The following is a 27,767-nucleotide window of genomic DNA, read 5'->3' on the forward strand; positions in this document are numbered from 1 at the left end:
CTAAATGTGTCAAAAAGATCACAAATAACCAGGGTTATTGTGTGTGTGTGGGGGGGGGGGGGGGGGGGAATCCACCTTAATATCCATCCTAATTAAAGCCTTGTTGGACAAAAACTTGGTTAATGTGCATAAATTACACTGAATTATGGCACCATTCTGCTAATTATCTCATAACAATATGTCAAATTTCCCACAGAACAACTTTATCTTCCCTCAGCTATGACTCAGCCGCCGACTCCTCTTCTGTCTGTCAAAAGACCGGGATCACTGTTATAGATGCCCGCAGGCAGAAATGCATTTGAGTCAGAGGATAACAGGATCAGAATGTCTCCTCCAAAGTCGAAATACTGTAGAGAGAGCAAGCCAAATACAGGAGGGCCAATTAATGCAAAGGAGACGTACCTAAAAATACACACACATGCACTTACAACCACCAAAAAGAGCTGCTTATCAGAGGCTGGGAGAGGAAGATCAAAGTAGCAACGGAAAAGCATTGAGAGGGAGTGTGTAAGATTGAGACAGAGCTGAGGAGTAAGACGCATGATGCAAAGGAGAGAGACAAAAGAAAGGATAAAGTATGGAGGAGAGATAAAATAACAAGATTGATAGAGAAAGGAGGAGGAGGGAGAGGTAAAATATGAGACTAAAACAAATGCTCAGATCCAAACAGTCCTGAGAGGAAGGCAATCGTAGTCAAATATTTAAAAGCAAGAGTTTTGGATCCTGGTTTGATGGATAGAAAAAAATCCCCTGGGTGGAGAAAAAAAGATGAAAAAAAAATACAAATGACAAGGGCTGATAAAATGCTTGGAGTGCAGAGGGAAGAAAATGGGGGTACGCTAGGCAAGCTAGACTGTGACAAGAAGTTTGAAGGGGACTTAAAAGAGCGAGCAAAATGAAGGATTTAATATGGAGGAAAATATTGAGACATCAATGCTTTAAACCTCAGGTTTGAGTTTACTGCTGGAAGGGACAGGCTCACATCAAACATTTGGTTTGAAGATATTTAGAACAATCTGAATGGCAAGTCAGAGATGGTGCTGATGTATTGGCTCATTCACCAGTTGCTCAACAATCAGTCTGCTGGGGAAATCATGACAGGATTCCACCACAAGGGAACGCTTGGAGGAAAATGCACTCAGACCACTTATTTAATAGACTCAGCCCTACTTCGAAGCCAAAGGACACCTTGCATTTAATGGGAGACGCAGACATTATATCATGCCTTTTAGCCAAGGTTGCATCAGGTTGCTGTGACATCCCAGAGCATCTTATCAGTCAAAAATGAGCGTGCCAGCTTTTTAAAGCAATAGCTCATCTGCAGCATGCAGCCTGCTAATGAAACATGCTGACTGCCACTGTCTCTTACAACAACATCTAATAGTAAAAATAGATAACTTTCGTACATTTTAAGAAAAGCAGTTCATCAATGTAACAGTTTGTGCATTTGCAACTTGGAGCTACTAAATTGCAAGATTTACCATTCCAGTTTGAACTGCACGGTGGCCCTGAGAGCTCAAACGCACTGTTTAAGAAAACACCAGCAAATAGAAAAATGCTGCAAAAAAACACGAGTGTTAAATAAAGAACAATGGAAATGTCCATCCATCTTCCTCCACTTATCCAATTCACGGTTGATGGTTGGCTGGGCCCAGCTTCAATAGGGCAGGAGGCAGAGTACACCCTGGACAGGTCCCCAGTCTGTCGCTAGGCTAGCAACCAGTCACCTTCACATTCACACCTGTCTTTTGACTACCTGGAGAGAAGCCCCACAGAAAGGGGGAGAACATGCAAACTCCACACAGAAAGGTTGGATGGTGGGTTTCATCCAAGGACCTTCTTACTGTGAGGTAACGGTGGTAACCATCACACCACAGTACTGCCTCAACAGCAAACATGTATCTACAGTATTATATAAACAATGCCATTACAACAATCATTACCTTGCATCTTTTGCCCCCTCAAACACAGATGTAACCTCCTCTTCTTTTAAACGTGCCTCAGTACAATCCTTCACCTGTTTTTGTTTCTGTCACTTCCTCAGTTGTCTCCCCAGAAACACTTTCATTGTGTTGTGTGTGCTTTTACAGCATTTTCTCTACTTTCTTAGCTTGCAGTACATTTGACCTCTCAGGGCCACCATACAAACCCCTCCTAAGCAGAAAATATTGAAAAAGAATGACACGCTCATGCATATTGTGTGATAAATGCTGCACACTGTCAGGCTTTTTTCTCACTCTCCTCCCAGCCAAAAGAGCGAGAGTCCCTGTGCACCTTGAGAAATTTATTTAAAGCAATTGTAATTTGTAAAACAAAACCGCATGCCAGACAACAATAGAACGGTGAAGTCAGCAGCATCAGGCAGTGCATAGCTGGGTGGGTATGGTGGTGTGCTGTTGACGTATTAAGGTGCAAAAGCAAAAGAAGATTGATAACAGGGTTGATGGATGGGAGAGGCAGAGTGAGCCGGCGAGCTTTTACAGCCTGGAGGCCCATGTGAACTACATCAGCTGGTGACCCTCATATGTCAGCCAATTACCTGCTAAGGTTAGTCAGGACAGTCTCTGAGACGGTGGGAGGGTGTTGCATATGTGCAGCACACTGTGTGTGTGTGTGTGTGTGTGTACGTGCGTGTGTTTTATTCTAATTAGTACCTCTGATAGAGCTTTCACGACCATCTCCATTCTCTCTGCCCTTCTTCGCCCCCTCACATGCCGCGAAGCCTCCCACTTTCTTAAAACATAAAGACGATGGCTTCTGTGTTTTTCTTATGAGCAGCGAGGGGAAAAAAAAAATCAAGAGGCTCCACTCTTAAAGCCAGCGAAGCAGAAGATAAAGAACAAGGATGGTTAAGCTTTGTCAACACGGAGACACAAGTCACTGGGAGATAAAATGGAATGGAGCAAACGTAAAGCCCGGACATAAACCTTAGAGGAGAAAGAAAGGAATTAAAAAAACGTAGCTGGGAAAGTGAGCCAACCTTTTCTTAGGTTCACAAAGGTAAACAACGAAGGGCTACAACTGCAAAAACATCTGAAAACGTGGATGAAGTCAGAACCCGTCTGAGCTATCCTGGATTTATAAACCTGTCATTTGGAGTACTCTTTGTCCTGAAGGGTTAATGGTGTTTTTTTGTGTGAGTGATGTGTGATTATTTCAGTCAGTGTCAACAATAAATGAGGCTTGACAATGAGTGCGGAGGTGTGCTGATTCTACACCCTCTGTCGAGCTGGAAGCTTCCACTTTGTTCTGAGAGAATTCAGGCTCGCCCACAAAAACACCTGTTAGCCCTGGGCTCATACCACACGTCGCACCGGGTGTTCTAACACAGGATATTACAGGATTTAAAACTCCAACAACACTTTCAGTAGTAGAGAAGAACTTACTAAACAGGTGGGGCTGAAAGAGTCGGTGTTAATTACAAAAAGCCAAGTTTCAAAATCGCTTCCACTTTTCAGGCAGCTTGCAAGTAGGTGAGGAAGAGCTCAGTCGCCATGCACATATTTTAGCAACATAATAGTAAGAGTGGTAAGGGGATTACAGGTTTTCCTTAAGTTTTTAAAATGTCAACTAATAAGAAGGATAAGAAATATGAGTAGTACCTGACAAAATCTAATTCATCTGAATGTAAGATTTAGGCCCCAACAGCATGAGCCCCACACCTGGACCACACACAAACAAACACACACTCACACCTGGCAGCTGTGCACTGAAACCTGTCTATTACTGGGTAAATGAGATCAGCGGGGGGTCAAGGGCATCTCAGTGTGAGCTGATGAGGGGAGTTACTAATTTACTTCCATGTCCTAAATATAATTTCCCAGAGTCCCTATAAAAATAAAAAAAATCTTCCTGTTGTATCCTGAACGTTCATCCAAAAATAACATTAGGCGCTCCAATATCTCATACAAGACCAGACACAATAAACCCTTTCATGGGTGTCCAGTTATTAAACTGACTTCTGCTCTTTGGCAGATACCTTTTCAGTTTTCCCTCTATTAAATCCCATCCCAGACAACACATGGAGTATAATCTGAGCACGGTGCTGACGCTGAAATGCAAAGGTATGGAAATCCTTTCCCAGGTGTTTCCTCTTCCAGTGTTTCCCTTGACCTTCCCCACTGAGGAAGCAGCTAATAGGCCGGACCACATGATCTGATGGCAGCAGCGTGTGCTTTGATAAGTTCTGGCCTTAACCCAACATTTTATCTGCTACACCTCCAGGTCTCCTGCCGCTCAATATATTGACGTCTCTGTGAAAAACGGATACCTTCTAGAACGAAGTTATTAAAAGCAGGACCGACCTAATCCAACCAATGCTGAAAATACAGAAATTATTACAGAGAAGCCCGATCAGTCAATATCTGTCAGAACTGTCCTTGATGGATAGCTTCACACAGGCAATCCAATTTGGGCAAAGATGTATTCTAGCTGTGAGAATTATTGCCATAAAGCTAGCGACATGCTGGTTTGCTTTGATTGCTTTAACAGGTTTATTTTTTGAAGAAAAAACATGGAAAGAAGCTAGCGAGCACTTTTAGACAACAAATATGCTTTTCCCTATCTCGTAAGAACATTACTTTCAAATGCTCTTTATCTGATGAGGACAGTTTGTAGGTCTGCCACTTCTTCTGTCCTGGTCTTGTGTAGTTTACTCACATTTCTTAAGGACGCACTGCACACCATGACAAGCCTTCAGCAACCAGCTCTTTGGAATCATCTTGTTGGTTTAAAAATGTTATGTTTGTGCTGTCTTTGGCATTTTTCATAGATTCAGACAAAGGAAATGGAAAAAAATGACATGTTTATGTGACATACTGCTGGTAAAAAAAAACTGCCTACAGATACAAGTTAAAATAGTTTCTTTGCTAAGTTACATGTAGATAAAACACTGCTTCATCGCTGGAATTATGTACCTATGCTTGAATGAGTCACGGTCAGTGATAAGTGACAAAATAAAACAAAAAACGGTCTTGTGAAAGTGGTGAGGTACAAGGACTGGACTGAAATGAGCCAATAAGCAGTTGATGTCCAGAGAAAAGCCTTGGCCTTGGAAGCAAAATACAAAGAAATCGGGGTGGTTCAATACTTTGCACAATACTGTATCTTTAGACACTGGAACCAATCAAGGAAGCCACTCAATGTTTAATTTAAAAAAAATCAGATTGAGTAATGTCACTTAAAAGCTTAAGGAACTCTTTTTTTATTATTATTATTATTTCTTATAACATTTCTGAAAAACTTTTTTAAAAGCCACTGCATAACCTTTGTCAAGATGTTCACTCTTCAGTGATCAAAAGTAGTTTTAGATTTTCTGGCTGGTGAATTTCATTTGCTGCTGTCTCTCAGATAAATACACCCAGCATAACATCAAACAAATATCCACAAAGCCTGGTTATCTTATCTGCTGATGACATGCAACCAGCAACCATCACTTCCTGCTTTTCTTTTTTTCCATCTTCAGGTTTTACATTTCAGGCACCTGAATGATGCTTTTATGCAGCAAAGGTTGCTATGATGCACGCATGAGTTCAGTGTCTTTAAAAAGGGAACAAAGGGCTCAAACATTAACTAATTAACTAACAGTATGATGTAACTATTCAACCCTATCATCATGCTAATTTAGAGATTAACCTAATTTTTTTTCACTTTTAATCCTGGATGATTCAGTTAAGAACAGCTGATTTATTCTACTGGCTTCTATCTCTCTGATATACATCTTCAAGCAGCTGACCAAGACTGGACTGGACACGCATCTCAGTGATCACAACTGCTTCTTCCGGATGCTGGAACACTGAAGCTACTAGTTGTTTTGCAGTTTGTCTTGATGTTGGTTGTCGAAGATTCCATAGGTCCCATCTATCTATCTATCTATCTATCTATCTATCTGACAGACAGATGGATAGATAACTAAATAGGTTAACTGATGATTCCAGGCTGGAGGTTTAAGTCGTGTCTTTAAGGTGCAAACAAACCACAAAGGTACCTTAGACAGTACCACCCTAGTGACAAGACTTTTGCTCATTGTACTTTATTTTCTTAAGAGTGTTGTTTCCTTTGTGTAGTTCTGCCTTACAAACTACAGCTGGATGTTAAATTTGTTGTTTCTGACCAAGAAATATGTTTCAGTGCATGTCTGTAACACTTGAGGAGCATTACGACTGTGGGAACAGACTGTGGCAGACATTAATCAAATACATTCACTCAAAGACATGGACATCTAACTTTGCTCTCCATCTGTCCTGTCACTGTGCACCGTTTACAGACTTTAAAAAATAGACATGCCACAATAAATTCTTAATTTTTCCCCCTCTTAGTGGTATTTTCTGCACATTAGTGATGCAGATGCTCACTTTATCTCCTTTCTGCAAGAATCTGGGAACTTTTCTGCTCATGTTCTCTTTAGTGATATGAATAGGTTACCTGTGTCACAATGACAGGGAAATCAAATTATGAAATTGCACTTTTATTTGCTCAGGCACCAAAATTTAACTTGGTGAGGGAAAAAGCAGAAAATCTGACAAGTGAAGAACACATTTCCAGCATTGGTCTTCTTCAATTATTTGTGTGCATACTGCCTCCTTGTGGTCAAATTAGCAGCTGAGCTACAGAGTCTGCTTTTGTACACCAGTGCAGTGGTTTTTACGGTGTTTTCCTTTTTGGTTATTTCTTTTATTAACACTTCCCTGTTTAGCAAAATAACTTTTTAACTGCAACAATATCAGCTCAGTCTATGACTTTTAATTATCAAAAGATACAACACGTAAGCCTATTAGGATCAAAAGAGATCAAAGTATCCTCTCCTCTTAGTGATCCCAACATAGTTAAAAAGGGCATTTGCCACATAAAAAGGCAGATCACCCAAGAATACTAAATTAAAACTTTTCCTTATCAAAAATATGTCAGAGTATGAACAGAGGATTAAATGAAACATGAGTCAGAAAAATTACAAAGATTTACGCAATTTGTGCTTTATTGACCAAAAAAAGCGAGAAAGATTGTACAGTTTCTACTGTTGATTGCGAGATCAGTGTTGATCCTTCGTCCCTTCATATTTTAACTAGCATACCTGAACGGCACAGTGCAAATCTATATATATCCACTGTCTCGCTTGTATATTCACAAAACCAGCTGAAAACAACTGACAGAAGGCGTTGCGAGACTGATACATTTGCAGACTCAAGTGGCAGTCGTGGCATTTCATTTGAAGGCATGAGACAACGACAGACAGAAAAATGTGGCTGCGACGCATAGGAAAGAGAAAAAATAAAAAGTTGTGTTTTTGCTTTTGTGAACAGGTCATAGAGAGGGTGCAGAATTTCTGATTAACTTAATTCCACCAAAATACCCTGACAGGAGGCAAGGAAAAGTGAAAAGTTCTGCATGGACATGAGGAAACATTGTTTTTACAACTGGCCACAGTGAAGATGGTTTTTTTGACAGAGACTTCACCGAAGTCATAAAACAAAGAGGGCCAGCACCAAGATTTCCACATAGCAAAATCTGGGCAGTAGGAGTAAATCAGGCATGTTATTAAGACAAGTTAAATATAAAGTGATCAAGAAAAAAGAAGATTTCTGGCAATAGACATTTCTTTCTTATACATTAGTACCTTATCATCTGCACGATACACACATCCATCCTCATTTAAATGGCTTAAACACATGGCATTATCTTTCACCTGAAGAGAAGCTCCGCCCACCGCTCCTTAACTTAATGCTTAATGTGTAGCCAAGATGGCCAAAAATGAATGAAAAGTAATAAAACTGCCACTACTTTTCATCTATAGTGTAAGCAGAAACATTGGCAATAAAGTGATTGTAAAAAGCTCATTTTCAGGGTCCAATGAAAATTGTATTTCTCTATCTATATGCGAGAAAATAACTAAACATGTTATGTGATTATTTCTATATCAAACAATACATATATTGGAATGGATATCTTTAATTCAGCAGTCCCATTATGTCAAACCGAGACAATTTAAGAGTAGAAGGGCTTTTCTGTTTTTGTTTTGTTTTTTAGGGAATAACTTAATATATAGGAACATTTGATTAACAGTTTCTGCTTCATTGCACTTTTTTGCATATTTTTGAAATATGAAAGGTAGTCATGCTTTCCACAGCAATTACTTAGGTGTTCATTCCTAATTTCAGAGTACATACTCAACTCTTCTATTAGTTCACGATCACATTACAGCCTAAAAGTTCAATTAACATGTAATTTTTGCAACTCTTAAGCAAAGTGTTAGAAATATTAAGACAATATGCAACAGAGAAAACAAAAAATAGGTATAAAGGAACTGTAAGGCTGAAACAATACAAAAAAAAAATTTAAAAATAAAATAAAGCCCCTAAGAAACCCAAAATTATTAACTTAATGGCAATGACAATTAAAAATATAACAAATAAGAATATATTAATAGGATTATCTCTTCAGACAACCAAAAAGGGCCATTAAAAAAAATTCCCCCAACTACCATATCCCCTGATTTCTTATTGGCCTATAAAGCAAGACAAAGCATCAATCAAGCTCCATAACAACGCACAGCATCTTATCTATAAATGACCAGGAACTGGCTCTGCGTAAGCCTACTATATTGTTCCACTAGATTAAAAAATGTAGTCTCGGGTCATCTTGAGGGATGGCATGGCCTCATTGACATTCTGGTCCAAGCGGCGATACTCCACAGTGTTGCGGGAACACAGACCCTCCTTCCAGCGACGGCTCTGTACCAGGAGGTAGATCTGAAAAGAGCAGGAGAAAAAGCAAATCAATTCAACTGTATTTATTTAGTGCCACGTGGCAACAGTAGTTGCCTCAGGGCACCTCAGTCACCATAAAAGTTTGCATAAAGACTGGATTGAAGCCTTTCAGAAATAAAATCTGACTTTATATGGGAGAAGATAAATCTGCTACTTATACCAGTCAGGCATAACATCATGACCACTGGCAAGTGACGTAAATAACACTGATTATCTCTTCACCATGGCTTCTGTTAGTGGGTGGGATCTATCAGGGAGTGAGCGAACATTTTGTCCTAATAGATGATGTGCTATATGCAGCGGGAAAAAATGGGCAAGCATAAAGATTTAAAGAGTTTGACAAGTGGCAAATTGTGATGGAAGAAAGCACCACCAAAGTGAGCGTCAGAACCAGGGAGCAATGGACGAAGGTGACCTGGTCTACGGATGGGAATCGAGAACCAGTTCCCAGTTCATTTCCTTTGAGTTGTTAGTCTGCTTGCCTATCAGTCCTGCTTATCGTGCTACAATCAGCTGATTTCAGTTTGAAGTTCAGTTCATATGCCAGAGGAGGAAAATAGTGACACAGTCTGCAATGTGAATACGAACATTACTTTTATTTTTGTTTGACAAAGGGCGAGAGTGCGATGGTTAAGCGCAAACTGGGTCTGGAAAAGAAACAACTATGTTATGCTGCTACTATATCTTTGGCTCTTTGCAAACGTGCCAACGCTAACCTAGCTAAGAACCCAGAGTGATATTAAAGCTCAGTGAATCCATTCAGGGATCTAGCAGAGATGGATCAGGGCTCTTTGGGCGGGAAAGGAGGGACCAACACAATATTAGGCAGGTGATCATACCGTTACGCCTGATCAGTGTATGATCATGGTATATTCTACAATACGAATAGCGAAATTAAGCTGATGTTGTTTTATTATCTCAAAGTAGTTTTACTTGGTTCATTTTAATTTATTTAACACTTTGCCACTTCTAATTATTGAGTCTAATTAACTGAAATGCAAATTAGTAGAAGTTAACAATCTCAGGTATTCATGCTTCCTTGGTTAACACAATAAGGCCTTCAAGCCACAGATCGTGTTAAACACAGACGTTTCTGCATCAAGTTAAATGTCTGCAGAACACATTTGGCTTTTCCTCAGCTATTTGATCTGGATGAAGAAGCGATTCCTGTGCTGTGCAGCCTGTATCAGAGACTCCTACGTCTGTTTGACCTCTACATCCTGCTGTCGGATAGCTTTTGTCGGGCCGACACTCACCTTCCTCTTGTTGTGGTATGTGATGTAGACAATGGCCACCAGGAAAGCCAGTATGACCAGATGAAAGAAGAAGTGGGAGTCTTCATCCTCTGTGTTGTAGCTGTCTTGTTCCTTATATTGAGTCACCCTGGTCTTATCTTGCTTTTCATTAAATTCAGTGTTTTCACCATATCTGTAGTCATCATCATCCTCATCTTCATCAATGTCATTAACATCAGTGTCCATGTGCAGGTCTTGATCACTGTCCTCGTCTGTAGTTGGGGTTGGTTTGTCTTGAGGTTTGAACTCATCCGGCTCGTCCGTTGCAGATTTTGTTGGTTCATTAGTTTCGATCGTGGCTTTGGCATTTTCTGGATCAGACTTAATGTCTGCTTCAGGAGCTGCTGCTGTTGCTTCAGCAGTAGCAGGTGTGTTCTTGGTGCCGTCATTTTGCTTATCAGAGCTATCGAACACAACAGTCTCACCTGTTTTTGGTTTTGGAACAGTCTGAGTTTTGATATCGCTTTCTTCACGAACTTTTGGCTTTGCTGTGGTGGAGCTGTTGCCATCACTTTTTACAGGATCCTTGGAAACATCTGCAGCTGTTGGATTCTGATCAGTTGGTGCAGACTGTATCACCGTTGCTTCTTTTTTCACAGTGGTCAAAGTAAGATTTTGAGGTTGAGTTTCTGTGCTGTTTGTGGGCACTGTTGGATCAAAGGAAATAACAACGCAACACATTACATACATTACAATTGCATTACAACATATTTCTGACAAAGTGTTCTTTGAAACACTTAAACATAAAACATTTTCATTAACCAAAATATTTATTGCCCATCAAAAACCTAGAAAACTAGAACGTTGTTTTCTTAGCATTTGCCAACCAGTTTCACAACTACACTTTTTATCTCTTATTATGAAGACATATAAATGTCTCAATCACAAAATATTTAAAAAGGAAAAAAAATATTGAAAATGAACATTAAATTGTGACAGCTGGTGCTCCTACATGAATTTCAATCATGTCACACAACTACACCTCAAGTGAAACTGCCACGTATGGAAGCCCTTCAGCAAGCCAGTTAACCCTTGAGCTGCCACAGAGAAGCTCATAAGGGGACATTTGTACTGAGCAGCAGCTTGTTTGTGTGGAAACGTACAACCTTCACTGCAAACTAGCTTTATCAATGAAAGGTTTCATTTTGAGACAGCTTTTTTCCTTGAACTGAAAACTATAAAAACTTTAGTTTTAGTTATCTGTGTTCCAAACTGGAAATTAAAACTAGTTGTGAAAAAAAAAATGTTTTAGTCAGCGAAAAATAAAAACTTCAGATAATAAAGGAAAAAAAATTCTAAAGATTTTGTGAACTTTTTTATCCTATCTCCCACCCCTCACCCACAACCGGTCATGGCAGATGGCTGGATGTGGGTGTTTGTATCTCCTGAATGACATAGTTGGTGTGTGCTCATGTGTATGTGTTTTTATGTGTCTGCATGTCTAAGTATGCTAGTCAGTGAGTCAGTTTGTGCGTCCATAAGTCATTAAAGAAGAATGTGCTGGCTGCAATGAAGAGAAGCGAGCTTATCGGCATTCTTCACCTGTGCACTGCAAAATTTTGTGCTACTGAACAGACCAGATCAGCAGCTCAGAATTTTAGTGGCCCATGTACATTTTTATTGGCCTGCAAAAACAAAGCTTTTATTTTCATATTTGTAAATATTCATCGAATATCATGAATAGAAATATTGCATATTATTTCACTTGAAATCTGTCAAAATAATGCCAAAGTTCTCTTTTCTTCACATTGGAATCTGTTGATCAGGTGGTTTGATGAAGGACTCCCACCAGCTTTTTCCCAATTAAGGGAAGCTGGTGCTGTTTTGAAGGCTAGAAAAACATTTTCCTTCACTCCACCTGAGCTCACCGTCTGGTTAACAGCTCAGTCTCTTTGCTGTGTTTGTAGACTCTGACTCAACATTACACTATGATGATCTCATAGTTTAACTGATGCTGTTGTCTTTTTTTGTTTTAAAACTAGAGGCTGTGTGGGTTAACATTGGAATACTTTTTATCGACACACATGCTCTAAATGCATTTCTTTTGCAGGTCTATTTAAAGTTACAAATGTGAGTGAATGCTCACATTTACGTGCTGCCAACTAAGTGACAAAAGCCATGCATTAAATGAACCGTTGAAGCAAAATCATTGAGCTATTCGTGTTACTCGATGAATCGTTGCAGCCTTAGTTTTAATACCTATTAGTTTGGTAAAAATTTTATTACAACTTGCCTGATGAGGCACTGATGAATGTGTGAGATTTGTGATGTTAACAAGACTTTGAATCAGCTTATTTCAAAAAGTTATTGTAACACCTGTACTGATTTTTCTGGCATTTCTCTGAAACAAATGGCTCCAGTTCAAAAATGACACATCTCTGGGCTTCGAGTAAGGGCTCGTGTGAAAAAAGGCAAGCGTGGCTACAGTTTGAGGGTAAAATGATGGCTGTAGGGTGAAAATTGTGGTTACAGCTGAAGATTAAAGAGATATTTTTCAGTCTAGGTTTTCTACCTGTCTTCCTCTAGTTCTCTAATACACATGAATGGGGAGGGGTTTGAGAGATTTTTTGTGACATTTTTGAAAATAACTGCAAAACCATTGAAGGTGCAGCGACAGAAATATGTTAGTTTTGTAGGCACAGTTGTCCTGGTCAATTTGGTGTGACAACGGTGTTTTTTAGGACAAACATTTTGGGAGAAAATTGGCCCAAAGGAAGGAGAGTCACAGCAAAAAAAGTAAGAAAGGCTGGTCTCTCCATTCAAAGTTAATGTGACTCTACCAACAGAAAAGGTGGAATATTTCTGAAACAAGCTGCTCGTGCCACAGAGGACGGCAGCCACACTATGATGAATAATAATAATAATAACAATAATGGCTGACCACAATAACATATACTGGGATCGTTGCCATCCAACTAATAAAAATGAAAACTGATTAGATTAACATGTATAACAGTATAATCAGTATAAAAACATCATCACTCTTAAACTGAAAGACCTTTGTTTATTTAGCATTGCAGAAAAAGGGACATGTTTTGAACTGAGCTTTTTTTTTTTCCTTTTTCTTTTTTTTTTAAAGTATTTAAATTGTCAAGAATCTGTTGCAATCAGCCAGCCTTCCTCTTTCAGTGACACCATTCACCCAACAAGTGTCGACTTTATTTCATCCTCTGGGACTGGGAGGCGTTGCTTAGCAAGTGACAGGAGGAGAACACTGGGGACTTGAGGCACTGAGTAAGCCATCCCCAAGTGAAGAAAGGGTCTATTCATATACAAGGGCCTTGACCCATATAATCTCTGAACAGGAAAGCTTTGTTGCATTAACACTGTGATATAACGTTAGCTTTTAAGCAGTTGACAAATGACTTAATATTTATAATTAAGCATTTTTATAATTAAAAAAAGATAATGTGGCATCCTGTTCCAGATGAATTTGCATTAAAACCATGTGACAGACGTACAGTGTTTCAATTTAAAGCAAGTAAATATTTAGCAGGTTAATCAAACAGAAGTCATCCTCCCTCTCTACAATTTTTTTTCTTTAACATCCTGTTTTCCAGTGACATAGCACAAATCCTAAAACCCGCAGAGTTGTTTTAGATTATTTCGGCTAAATATGCAACTTCATTTAAAACAGGATGAAATGTTAAACAATTCAAATTGACAACAACACCTCTGTTGAATTAGGACACCTTTATCTCAGCAGCACATCTTGAAATAAGCTGTCTGTTGCACACCATCATAGTATGAGGAAGGGAAGGGCAAGAGTAGACAACAACCTATCCTGACAGCTCCAAAGTCCAATCACATGGTTTTTTTTTAACAAACTGAGAACACAGCGAACCAAAAGAATGCTGTAGCACTGCTCAAAGACTATCAAGGCAAAACAATACCTGCCACTGACTGAAATATTACACCCTTTACTTACGTCAGGAGGTTTTGACTCACTGACAGAGGGTTAATAATCAGTGTAGATATATGGTGGTACATCTGGAACATGTCAGTTTATCTGACCGCCATAACTCATTAACCCTCAGAAGAGCATCTATTGATAGAGGCTTTAAAAACAATACAATCTTGTCTTATATTATGAGGTAAACAGATATTTAACTAGGTAAAACTGAACAATACAGATCCATTATAAACATACAGAAGTTGAAATGAAATGTGGTAGAGGTTGGAGATAAAGGAAAATATGACTTCCTGTTGATGGTTTCAATAACTTTGTTATGACCGCAAAACTGTCAAAAGACTCTGACGCACTGTGAGTGAAACTTAAGCAAAGCTAATGTTATGAATTTATGTTTGCAGCTTAACGTTGAAACGCTTAATTTTATTTGAAAGAAATATTAGCACTGTCTTCAACGTATAACATATTTTAACTAGAAATCATTTTTGCCGAATCGCATTTCAGTGCCAGAGTAAAGGCGAGAGTTTTAAAATACGACTAAGTCATTTTTCCGAAACAGAGAAAGCCTGTTACCTGCCTTATTTTTCCCCTGACAAGGCGGATACTAGCATGACGAGCTAGCCAACTAGCTAGAGCAGGGGTAAACCCTGTGGCTAAGTTTAAAGGAAACTTCGTCTCAGATACTTCAAACAAGTACGACATACCTTGTGTTTTATTTCCACCCAAAGGAGCCGACAGGCAGCTGCTCACCAAGAGCTGGAGAACAATAGTCAGAAAAAGATCAAAAATTATTCTTCTGCTTCGCCACATATTTCCGCATGTCGCCATGTTGGTGCGTGAGTGAAGGGGCGTGGCTGAGTGCGGACGTACACAGTTTGTGGGCGGTGTGAGTGTACGAATCAGTTGTGAGCGGTGAAGTTTGAAGTGAAGTGAGCTTAGTCTATGAATATTAGTCCGTCTAATGTTATGTCACCTTGTAACTTATAACAAACATATATAATTTGCCGCTAATAGTAGAGTTCACATATTTTCTCCATTCACTGATAAAGGGTAATTTACCTCGATAAATATAGGTCAGAATGTAGTAATTGCGTCGTACGTTAGACTGAGTCTACTCATCTTATGTGACACTTGTTATAATTATGCTTAAAAAGACAAAAAATACCGTTGGGCCTATTTATTAGGTATGCCTTACTAGTACAGGGCTTGGATCCCCTTTTGTCTCCAGAACCTCTTTATTTATTTCTTCGGAACTTACTGACATGGTGCAATATCCTACTTGACATGGTCATCAGAACATGGGCAGACTTTGGTCATGTGTTTAAATGATGCCCAGATGATACTAAGGGGTCAAAGTTTATACAAGGCATGCTAGAGCCATGCTGTCCTGCTGCTTACACAAAATTCCAATCATACCATTCAAAGGTTGCAACAGGAATCAACTCATTCTTCATCACTCGTTTTCCCCTCTTCCTTTGTGTGCAAAGGGATTCTGTGTGCAATGTAGCCTCAGGTTCCTGTTCTTAGCCAACAGGAGTGGCATCTGAGGTGGTCTTCCGCTGCTGCTGTTGCCCATCTCCATCAGCATGTTGTGAGTTTAAAGATGGTCTTCTGCATAACCTGGTTGGCAGTATCTCAGTTGTCATTTGAGATACTGTTGCTTTGCTATCAGCTCGATGCAGTCTGGACATTCTCTTCTAACAGCAACAGAACATTTTCACCCAGAGAACCGTCGTAACTGGATATTTTAAGGGAAAATCCCAGATCAGCAGTTTCTGAAATAGTCAAACCAACCCACTGCTACAACCAACCATAACACATTCAAACTTGAATCACTTGAATCACCTTAACATTTCTGATGCATGATGGGAACTTCAACAGGTCATCTTGATTAAGGATCAGGCTGTAACTGCTGCGGAGATTCAGATCTTTTGGAGTGAAGGGCCCACTCCTGAAGACCCTCTATGACTCTGTGCCTCAGCCATCTGTTACGGTGTGTTCTGCTAGGGCGGCAGCATCTCTGCTGGGGACAGGAAGAGACTGAACAGGCTGGTCTGGAGGGCCAGCTCTGTTCTAGGATGCTCTCTGACCCTGTGGAGGTGGTGAGTGACAGGAGAATGGTGGCTAAGCTGTCATCCCTATTGAAAAACATTGCCCACCACATCCAGGAGACCCTGAAAGCACTGAACAGCTCCTTCAATGGCAGGCTGCGGCACCCACGATGTGGGATGGAAAGATTCCACAGGTCTTTCCTTCCTACTGCTGTGAGACTCCACAACAAGGACTTTTCAGCTGACCAAACACACACATCCACACATGCAATAACATTAAGTGCAATTCTCTTTTTCTGACAATGTTGCATTTTATTCTATTGTATACAGTATCTTGTTCTTATGATCTTATCCTATTGCAGTTTTTCATTTTTGCTACGCAACTTTGCACTGCCCACTTTCTGCTGTACACAGGAAATCTCCCACGTGTGGGACTAATAAAGGTCAGATTGCTGCCGTATTTTTGGCTAGACTTAACCAATGGAATAGGTTTATCTAATAGCTGTGAGCTTATGTTCAAATAATTTCACGTGAGAGTGGTCAGAAGGTTTATGTGGAAGATGTTAGATCTTTGTAACTCTCCACTTCATAAACCAAACATTTATCAGTAACAATGAGTCATGTGCTCCCATCCAAATCATTTTCAGCTGTAAAAATAAATTACCCACCTGTCTGTTCAAGAGTGTTTTCATGTGGGCAGACATTATGATCACACAAGTTATGGTCATGCGACAAAAGACAGGAGAACAAATACGCTCAGAAACCGGTTCAAGATGTTCTTTATTTAGTTCAGGGAATGACAATACTGCCAAGTACACTAAGCATGATTCCCATAATCATTTGTGGAAGACTACAATTTCCTGGCCATCATTCTTCTTCAAAAGAAGCACTCTAGCTCTCACCCAGAGAAGTTCGGCTGTGTGCGTGATGGGTTGCATCCTGTTTGCTCGACCAGGAAGAATTGACAAGTCTTTTCCCTTCCTAAGACTTCAGGTGCATTAAACTATGTAAGACCATCAATAAAATAACATTATTTCTGCTATTTGTAACAAAAGACATGATTCACACCAAATGCACAGACACAAAAAGACAAGTGAGACAAAAACACAGAATGTACACGTCGGGTTGTAGTGTCTCTTTGAGCTACTCACAGCTGCTTACGCCAGGGACAACTAACCCTTCCCATTGTACAATATATCAAGACAGATACTAGGGCTCTCCAGTGCCAACGTGCTTAAATAAAAATGAATTCATCACTACGCCTTTTGAGTGAGGAGCGCTTGCTGGTGCTATTCAACAGCACCATTGGTGGCCACTACTAAACTGCAGAGACTAACTGTGCTGAGCCCTTTTTGCATTTCGGGCTGATCTATTTTTGATTCCCTTTTCACTGCATTGGAAAGCAGAGACACAAATTAAAGCATTATGCACGAATGTTGTGAAATGAACGAAAAAAAGTGAGGCCAACTTGAATGTACTCAAGGCTATTTTTCCCTTGCAAGCTACACAATTCAAGATAAAACCTTCTGTTCAACAGTTCTAATTTTGTTCTAAAGTGGGCTCTTTCATTTCAAAATATAATGTTCCCAGAAATGGTCCATAAAAAGTGGTAAATTGGCGCAAGAACAATTTGACCTTTATGCTGTCTTGCTTCCAGCTATACAACATCTTTAGGGGACACAGGGATTTGTGAAGGAGAGCTAATCAATAAAGGATCTTTTTGGTGGGGGATGCATGTGTGTTTTGAGGACTGGAAGGATTTTTTCCCCCCATCCTTCTATGCCTGGAATTCAAGACCAAGACCAAGCTTGTGACCGCCAGCGTTGATGTTTTTGCCATCAAGGAGAGCAGAAAGTGTCAGCTTGATACCTAGGAAAACACATAAGCCACAAATACATTAACACTTTAAACATTACAAGGGTTGCTGAGTGAACTCATTCATTCACAGCTCGTGGACACACACTTCAGATGTTTTCCATCCAATATTCGTGCAAGTGAATGTGCACTTCCCCTGATGAAACCTAATATAATAACTGAACTGTCTTTGTGAACAGAGTCAGGTCTATTTAAGCACACCTAACGTCTGCAGAGACTTCACTCACCTGGCTTCAGAGTCTGAGTGTAGCCCAGGCCCACAAGGCTGGAGTTATTCACCTTAGCCTGTGAGGGAACCACAGATCAATATTATACATAGAAGATGAACACAGAACTTCACATTACAATGTGGGTTTTTTTTACTCACTAAACAAAGAAGTTAATAGCCCTAAAAAAAAGCAACAGTACAGTAAAAACAGCTTCTCTTCAGCAGGTTTTTGTGTCTATAATGCACAGGGGCGTTCATGAAAATGAAAACTGTAAATTGTATTTACGCATTATGTCTGTAAAATACCAACTAGCCACATGGGTTGGAAATGAGCAGTAGTTATAAACTCTCTTAGAAACGCAACATTTACCCAGTTAAAAGATTAAAATGTTTATGAGTGGCACTGTCATTAAAATAGAAGCTGAAATAATGCAGATAAGTACACTAACAAACAGTCAGATTAAGTATCTCTGCTTCGAGTGGGAATTCCAGCTTTTATAAGGAAATAAACATCTGTTACAGTCAAGCTGTTGCCCAAAAGAAGTCAGACAAAACTGATTAAGATGATCAGCGCCAGGTACATTAGTTTGAAATATGGTGTCTGTGGCACCGTTCCCATGCCAGTGCACTTTGCATTGATGATGCATTTCAGGTCAGGTAGGAATGGTTGGTTTGTCTTAATGGAAGAGAAAGGGTGAGCAACAGTGAATGGGAATAGTGTTGGGGGAAAAAACATAAAAAATAAAAAAAAACAAGGAAGCATTCAAAAAGAGTATCTGATGCTCAGAGTAAAAGAAAGTCGGTGACTACAGAACACAATCGATAGCAAAGACATACAGTGATTGTGTAATTTTCACTGCCAGAAGGGGGAGACATAAGACCTGAATTGTGGCATTAACGATTAAATTAGTCCAAACCTTCACTTGCAGACACTCCTCCTCTTTAGCATGAGTGCATTTCTTTAAGACCATGCACCTGCACTGCATGACACAGTGCATTTTCTAATATATATATACCTGCATTACCAGATCCCTATCAAACGGTCGACAATACACCTGTCTAACAGTGCAGCAATAAAGTAACCCTGGCACAGAAGGATCTAAGTCACTTCAGTTTACACACTACTCACAGAGAAGGATGCGTCGGGATCAATCTGATACTTGGCAGCGATGCCAAAGCGGGTATTGCTGTTTCCAGCAGTCCAGGCCAGGTTGACGGCCGTCTCCAGCTTGTCATTCACCTTCTGGTAGATGGAACCACCAAATTCGGTACCATCGTTTCTAAGGAAAAAGATATTTGCAATATATTTAATGCTGCTACACAGAGGTGACATTAAATTATGAGTTTGTGTTTCATAAACTTCTTGCATGTCAAAGACATCCACAGTTGAGTGAACTGTGACTGGTGTAAAGCCTATACTATACTTTGTCTGACTTCATATTAACCACTTTACAAGCAGACTCAGACAGGCTCGGTCAGAGGCACAGCAGGAACCATGACTAACACCGTGCCCTGTCCCTCCCTCTTGCTCACCGTCTGACACCACTTCGTGCTACATTTTCACTGAAGCCTGCCAAACACTCACTCCATCTCACTTGCAAGGTAGTAAATCCCATCACCTGTGTATAAAAATAACCGCAAGGCACCTGGGTGTCAGGCAAAGTGCCAAACAGGCAACAAGTCAATCATCCAGACAAGGACAAAAAAAGAGGGCTTTGGAAGTTCTTGTCTAGCCATGCACTGGTCTGGAGTCACTAATAACTTAAACGTTTAGCCTTTGACTTACAATGTCCATTACAACAGGACAGAAGCATTCACCTAACGTCCGAGTGTTTTATCCACGAAGACTCAAATAAAATCCCACACATACACACAGCATGCCTGCACAGTAAGCTTGTATACTGCTTGATGCCAATTCAGGAATGTTTCAGTGTGGCTTGTTCATCAGACACATCATTATTCCAGTAATATTTTACTCCTTATATTTTAAATGTGAATTTCTATTAAATAAATCAAATCAACAGCAACGTAGCTGCAATAACACAAGCTTCATAAGATTACTAAAACTGCACACAGATGAGGCGAGGAGGCCATATCAGCATCTCTTACACATTCGTGTGGAGCTGGAACTCATTAGTCTTGTATCCAACTGCGAAGTTGCTCTGGGTAATCCTGTTCCTGCCAGCCTCAAAGGTCATCTGGTAGCCAGCCAACCAGCCCTCGTAGCCCACCACTGCTGCGCCGTGGATGGCTGTGCCGTTGATGTCGTAGTTAACGTCACAGCCAACATTGATGTGTTCGCACTTGTAGCCCGTCTTGAGCTTTCCGCCCTTTTTGCTGCCAGGAGATTGCAGGGGAAAAAAATACAGGTTGACATTGTTGTCTCACAGCATGAAACATAAAACTGGTTTATCACAAACCAGGTGAACTAGTGCTTTTTACAACATGTCCCTTAGAGCAGGGCGATATGGCCAAAAATATTTATCACGATATATATTTGAAAATTTGCGATAACGATATAACCGACGATATAATTGATGCGAGACAAAATACAACTCCACAACATTACTAGCGCAAAAAGACAACCTTCCATTTATTTTCACTTAAACAAGAAGCTGGTTTTTATGTACATTAAAGCTTTATAAAAATGTAACAGTGCAAATGCAAATTCCTTGCTGAAAGTTTAACCAAAAGGCATTTCCAGTAGAAATGGGCTGACATATCCTGAGCATAACCATATATAATATCCACTGAAGTTAAAAAGAGGTGCTTTGCAACATTAAACTGCAGTGTGCAGTACGTATTTTTCGGACCATAAGGTGCACGGGATTATAAGGCACATTAAGCGAAACAAAGCAGTCAGATAAATCAAACTTGATTATTAAACTCATTCTTCTTGCTTCCTCCACTTCTGTACCATTGATTCATTAATGTTGAATTCTCTGGCAGCTGCTCTATTCCCATGTTGCAGTATATTAATGACTAACCTCGTATTGTGGATGGATTATCTCAGTTGTTCTCCTGACTGAAGTTTGGTCCGTTTACAGCATCCTGCCATGCGATTGCATTTGTCTCTAACCATGAAGAACCTTAACGTTAACTTTTATAAGTGGAAAAGTGTTAGTGTTGGTCCTCCAGCTTCACTGTTTATGTTATGCTAACATAGCTGTGTCGCTAGCGATCACGTAGCACATCATTATATACCAGCTAGCCCAACTTCAGTAACCCTACAAACGTCACTGCTGTTTAGTTTCCTGTCTTCATTTATGTTGGAAGTGATAGCAGAGCTGTACGTTTGATTTTTTTCAGAAATCTCTCAGTCAGAACATGCTATATCATGCTTAGGTAACTAGCAAAACTAGCGAGCTAACTTCCGCTAGCTTCCTGCTAACTTCTAACTCCGTTAAATGTAATAACTTTTGTTTTCATGGATGCCTGGAAGTTAAACTTTATAGTTACACCTGGTAAAGCAGCAATGCTGATCGTTTTATTAAAGATGAAAGAATTTAGACAGTTTTTAACGCTCAGTGATGCTGCAGTGTTGTTTGACCTGAAGCATACGGAGTTTAGGACCCAGATTACTCCCAGATTTAAGAGCATCTTAGTCCGACAAATACGACAATAACGACGGCCGCTTGTATGTTCTGCAAAAAAATGTGCTTTGTCGTGTATCTGACGGACAAACACCCAATCAGTTCCACATCACTGAAGTTGCACCATTTTTACAAACCAATTCTGGTTCATCTGTTTCACTCAACAATCGGCCATGTGCGTATGAAAACAAAGGCACTGCGCATGCGCGTTTTACTCCCATTCTATCGCGATATTTCATTTTCCTATCGTTGCCTAACATTATACCGGTATTACCGTGAACGGTATAATATGGCCCAGCCCTAATGTCCCTTATTAAATTATTGTAGCTGAGTAGACTGCACCATCACAGGCACTCCTGCAGAAATTCAACATGCCAGTTGCAGTTTACTTATGCAGTGCCCCATGATACTGACATTTCTTTTTGCCCTTTTACTTCCCAGCAACCTCTTTTATTGTTGCAAATTAAAATGCATCAATCAGCTGGGCACCCATACATGAGGCTGTGGATGTTTGTTTTCACATGATAGACATTACATATATTAATTCACTGATTGTACAGTTGGCATTCCTGCAATGTAGTTTTTGCATCCATTTGCTTTAAGCTTTACTACAGCAAAAAAGCCAACAAACAAAAATGCAGCTGCTCTTACCCGGTGTTTGGCGAGAAGGAGGAATCCAATGTAAGTTTCAGGCCCTTAGCCAACTGTGAAAAAGGCAAGAATGACATTTAAAAGAATGACAGGAAGAAAAATAAACAAAAAGCGCTATGGTGTAAAAGCATCTTAAATTGCACATCTTGAAATTTTGGTCTATAAGCTTTTAGCCTCAATTTTAATGATTGATTATAAATCACAGATTCTTTTGCCAGCAGAAATCTATATCTCATTCTTGTGCCATCACAGCACATCACCTGATCCTCGATGGTGATCTCAGTCCCCAGAGTGTTGTCCGTGTTCCACTTCTCTGTGAAGGTCAGTCCGTGCTCTGCCCACTTGTATTTGGTTTCCAAAGATCCAGCTACCTTGCTGGTCTCGGTGTTGGCAGAGCCAGTGCTGGTGAACTCCTGCAGATGATAGATGACACCCACAACTCTGTTAATGTGGAACACCAAAACTAATACTAGTAAAATCTATCAATAAAATGCTTTTCTATGGTCCAGGTCCAAACTATATTTGCAGTGATAGCACTCTGGATAAGAAACTAGATCCAAAAATGCTGAAGGTGCATGAACAAGGTAAAAAAATCCATTTCCCTTAACTCGGAGGTAAGATGTCAATGAATCCTAGCAACATTTTAAAGATCAGATAATGAGCTACTTAACAGCCAGGATGGTCTTAAGCTATGATAGTACTGCTGCGGCATCAACTGGCAGCCCTGCTAATCTGATAATGACCAATGACGACTTACCAGTCCATTCTCAGACTTTGTTTTCAAGTCCAGCTTGATGAGCCCGAAGCCTGAAACAGAAAATGGTTCAAAAGATCAACAGTATGTACAACAATGTAACTATACCACCATATGGAGAAAAAAAACAACACTCTGAAACAGTCTTGCTTATGGAACAACTTTCTTAAAGATTTACAAGCATCTCAGGATAAGAACTGCTTTAATTACTATACTATTAGTGGTACTCAAGCAAAATTTTGACTAATAATTATTTAAAGAGTGTTTTCTGAAAATTCAGTACACATTAAATCAAGATATTGATTCTGGTCTGTGAAATACCCATTCATTAGCCACCAGAGTACTTTTTAAGTGATTTATATGACACTGACTTAACGTGCATTGATTTGATGTCAATCTTCTAAAAGCATTAGTTGCTGTTAGTTATGAATAATAGCCAGAAGGTGGGCCGCACTGACCCAATTCATGGCACTGTTTGGCATTACAGCTGTCAGTTGATTCACCAGCCATACTCAACATAACGTAACTTAAATTCTCGACTGATTTTGCAGTCCACCTTCACTGAAACGGCAACATATACAGGGGTTAAAGTCCTCGAGACTATCCTTTTTTTTAAGTTTATGGGACCGGTAAAAACTTACGACACACTTAAAAGCAACACATAAAATATTATAACACTCAAAATAACTAAGATAGGTTTTATTTACACAGACAGCCGGTTTTAAAAAAAATCATTGACCAGTCAGTCTCACTTGCCAGGAAAAAAAGGGAGACTTTTTTCTTAAACCAAACACTTGAGCCTGCTTTTTTTTTTATTATCCATTTACAATCAATGTTATATTTGCATTAATTCAGTATTGATGCCACATACAAATCAGTAGCTTCAAGAACTGTGAATTCCCCAGATTCTCAACGGACATCGTTTGGCAATGATCCGAGAATAGCAGCATATTTACACAAATGCAATCCAAGGACATCCAGTTTAACTGTAGGCCCAGTGTGCAACATGTGTTCCTCTACTGGTAAGCTATACACAGGACTGTGACTGGTTTGAATCAATCACTTTTATTTGATATTGCATTGTGTGCAGTGGCTGGATTTTGCGCAATCTCTGAGGGGAAGTGTTTTATCATAGCTTCCAAGAAATCTTCTCATTTATTCAGAGAACAAAATTAATTGTTCAGTGCAAAAAACCATCAAAATATTCTTCCAGTGACAGAAGGTTTACACAATAACAGTTTAATAAATGATTATTAAGTAAAAGTGAAAATAAAATGAACTCCAAATCACCTTTTTAATGCAAAACACAGAAAAAAAACCTCAAAATCAGAAGGTAACATGCATTAAAAATCCTCAACTTCAATTTTTTAAAACATGGTTTTCCAGGCTTCTTCACCTCCACCAAAGTACCAGTACTTAATATTTGTTGTACCTATATGCAACCACTTCAGTTTATGCAGTATCATGATGACCCAAAGGAGGTTTCCAGATGTCTTTTGAGGCACAGCATTCACTTGTCAGAGATTTGAGATTCAAACCCTTTTCCTTCCAAGTAGACTACACTAAAAGCTTATGAATAAAGTGATGCTCAGTGGTGCTTACCGTATCCTTTGGTAAAAACATCCCTGGCAGACTTTCCAAGGTCAGCATAGGTGGGAGGTACAGCCATTATCTGAAATGAGAAAACAGGATTGTCAACAAAGGCCGAAAAAAGTGCAACTATCTCTTTAAATATCTTTTTTAATTTAAACTCTCTTTCCGCCCCCAACCCCTTGAGTACTGCAGCTTTAAAACAGGTAGAGCTCGAAATGGCAACACTGCAGCAGAAGAACAATGTGATGCATTGTTGTCTTACATGCACTACATTCCTTTAAACATGCACACTTCAGAGCAAACTGGTCAGCTAGGATGCAACTGCCACATTAACAATAATAACCGTTTCATTTCCTCTAATGGACATATTTAAAGTTTATATTGTATGAATGCTTCTGTGGATTCTTTCAGTCACTCTGCTTGAAACTACTTCAAATTTAAGGTCAAATTTGGGATATTCTGACACTTAAGCTAGCAGATTTTCTAAATTAAATTTTAAGTTTTTAAAATGGAATAAGGCAACTTAAAAAGCGAGAGCGAGAACAAAGAGGGCTCAGACTGAAATGCAAAGTGACCCCTTTGATAACCGTCTAGACTGCCTACTCTCATGCATGTGAGTGACTGACTGTCCTTCATTTTCATGAAGTGCCTGTTGTGCAAAGCATGGGGTCTATTTCGTCATTAGAACAGATTCACGTACAATCATAAATAGCTGCACGGGTACTTGATAACACACATGTTAATATTGATAGTAGATAGAAATGTTGGCCAGGTGAAAAGCAACTCTAGCTCACGCAATTTCTTAGTTAAAATTTAATATTAATAACAATAACAATAATAATAAAGGAGCAGTGAGTACCAGTGCAATAAAGCTGGTCTGTATTATATAAGAATATAAACTCTGAACTGTAACACTACATCACTCCTTCGTTTCAACCTTTCTGATCCGTTGTTTCCCTCAGGCTTGGTACTTAATGAGCGGCCTCACCCTTCATCAACAACTGCACCTTCATACCAGTTATAACACATGTTAGAAAAACACTATATGAACATGCTTTTTCTATCTGTTTAGCCCAAACATGTTCCCCTCCATCTCAAAGGCTCAGATTTCCCTAATAAAGACTGGTACATCAGCCCATATACATGTATCCCTAGCATGTTCTCACTATTAAATCATCTCTAAAGCCAGCCACCCGGGTGTTCAGTGGAAGCACCTGGAGCAGGAATATCATATTAATGTCAATTGGACATTTACGAATAGTTAAGTTATTTACTGGCCCCAAGCTTGGATTACCAACTGAACGAGAGCCCAGCCCATGGATCTATTTCTCTACTTACTGAAAACCATACTAAAGCAGAGAATCAATGACTCAGACTGCTATTAACTACTAAAGTGATTAACTTGGATTTCCAGCACTAGTATACCCAGTAGTTTCTGTGTGTAGTGTGGAAATTATGACACTGACAAGTACAGTCCCAGACACACTTTTTTTTTTTTTTTTTGCCCAGGGTCCCTCATGGAGTTGATTCTGCCAATGATTACAGCACAAACACAGCTTGTGAGTAGTTATGTAGTTATGGCTTCCACGCGTGTCTACGAGCAACAATGGCAGAGGCCGTAGAGGACATGGAGGTAGGACAAACCCGCACGTAGGAGAGCTTACCGAGCTCTCTTATAAATACGTCAAGTGGGAAACTAAATCATTTTAGGCTAATATATAAGACAAACAGTTCAAGAATAAAAACGCGCAGATTTCATAATATTAGCATGAGGAGGATCATTCATTAAATGTCACACTTCCTTTATGAGTGCCCTTCAGGACCTCCTAAGTCACTGTCTACGTTAGAAAAGAAGACATCAGTAAAGACATGAATCAAATCAATTTGAAATCTCTAGTCTTCTACTAGAGTCACCACCAGCAGTGGCCTCCTGGACTATAAAAAAGAGGTTGTAAAGGAAAAGCAGAGAGGAGAGCATCTCCCTGCCCTCGCCTGCTAATCGATTAGCATTAGCTTGCTAACAAGGTGGGCAGCGGGCAAGGTGAGCTATATTAAAGCAGGGTTATCAGTCAGGAAGCTCACAGCCTGCCAATTTGGCTTAATTACCTAAATGAAAAATACTTCATTAACTCTGCTGACTGTGAGTCTCCTGCGAAATGCCAAATGACCGCACCGCGAGACATTAGCAAGTAAGCTAAAAGGAGCAGGCCTAGCATCTCTCCTGAACTTCGACCTGCATCCAGCTCCGGTTAAAAGGATGGATGAGGCGGACAGTCCCCTGGTGTCTGGTATAAGAATCCACAGACAGACAGCATCATCGCTTCTGTGAAATACCTCAAAGGAAGGTTGTCCTCGGGTTCAGAAGAAGAAACATAACGTACCTCAGTGTGTTGCAGTACTAGCCGAGAAGGAGCCTGTCCACCGCACGAAGGGAGGAGAGAGAGAAGGGAGGTGGTGCGGCGTCACGTACGTAGGAGACACGTAAGCAGCAGCAGCAACAGCCCGTCAGAGCCAAAGATACAACACAGTCACACAGCAAGATGGTGCTCACTAGAGTTGTGCAGTAGTGGGGAAAGTGTAGCTGGAGACTCCCTCAAAGTTCACGCATAGCCTTATTTTTCATTAGGTACATTTATTCAAGTAGGGGACAATAAATTATTATTCTAAGCCGCTTTATTTCCGATGGAAACATTGCACTTTTCACTCGCTATATTAATGGTCATGCAAAAGAAATATTCTTTAGACTGCTAACATTTCACCCTATCCCCAGCATCCTCTATCACGCCAACCCTCTCACTACATCAATGAACCTCCTCTGTTTTTTTCTTCCCTGCAGGATCCTGCCTGACAGCTCCGTTTTCAACATCTTTTGTTACCCTTTTATCCACTATCTCTCCTCTGCACACGTCCTAACCTCCTTAACTTTATATCTAAACTGCTCAACCTGAGCTGTCCCTCTGAAATACTCGTTTCTAATCCTGTCCATCCTGCTCACTCCCAATGAAAATCTGAACATTTTAGGCGAAGCCTCTCATTTTATCAGTGCCATACATCATAGCAAGTCTCACTATCTTC

At 39.9% G+C, this 27,767-nt stretch overlaps 2 protein-coding genes across 3 annotated transcripts; both read right to left on the bottom strand.

Moving 5' to 3' along the window:
- Positions 1–6,955: 6,955 nt before the first annotated feature.
- On the bottom strand, positions 6,956–14,833 carry c10h5orf15 (chromosome 10 C5orf15 homolog). Its single transcript, XM_026182609.2, has 3 exons — positions 14,672–14,833; positions 10,019–10,704; positions 6,956–8,744 (listed from the first exon to the last, which is right to left on the bottom strand). Exons 1-3 carry the CDS (start codon positions 14,793–14,795, stop codon positions 8,610–8,612), a joined length of 945 nt encoding a protein of 314 aa, XP_026038394.1. The 5' UTR covers positions 14,796–14,833; the 3' UTR covers positions 6,956–8,609.
- Positions 14,834–16,781: 1,948 nt separating this feature from the next.
- Positions 16,782–27,177, bottom strand: vdac1 (voltage-dependent anion channel 1). 2 transcript variants are annotated; one of them, XM_026182346.2, is made up of 9 exons: positions 27,074–27,177; positions 24,702–24,771; positions 23,103–23,152; positions 22,606–22,758; positions 22,346–22,398; positions 20,211–20,438; positions 19,231–19,381; positions 18,121–18,178; positions 16,782–17,887 (listed from the first exon to the last, which is right to left on the bottom strand). In XM_026182346.2, the coding sequence occupies exons 2-9, from the start codon at positions 24,766–24,768 to the stop codon at positions 17,796–17,798; spliced, it is 852 nt and encodes a 283-aa protein (XP_026038131.1). In that variant the 5' UTR covers positions 24,769–24,771; positions 27,074–27,177; the 3' UTR covers positions 16,782–17,795. The 2 variants fall into 2 exon arrangements, with proteins under 2 accessions (XP_026038131.1, XP_026038132.1); XM_026182347.2 differs by having other exon boundaries at positions 27,027–27,094.
- Between the last annotated feature and the right edge of the window lie 590 nt (positions 27,178–27,767).

The sequence above is a fragment of the Astatotilapia calliptera genome, chromosome 10 (genome assembly GCF_964374335.1).
Source record: "Astatotilapia calliptera chromosome 10, fAstCal68.1, whole genome shotgun sequence".
Lineage (NCBI taxonomy): Eukaryota > Metazoa > Chordata > Actinopteri > Cichliformes > Cichlidae > Astatotilapia > Astatotilapia calliptera.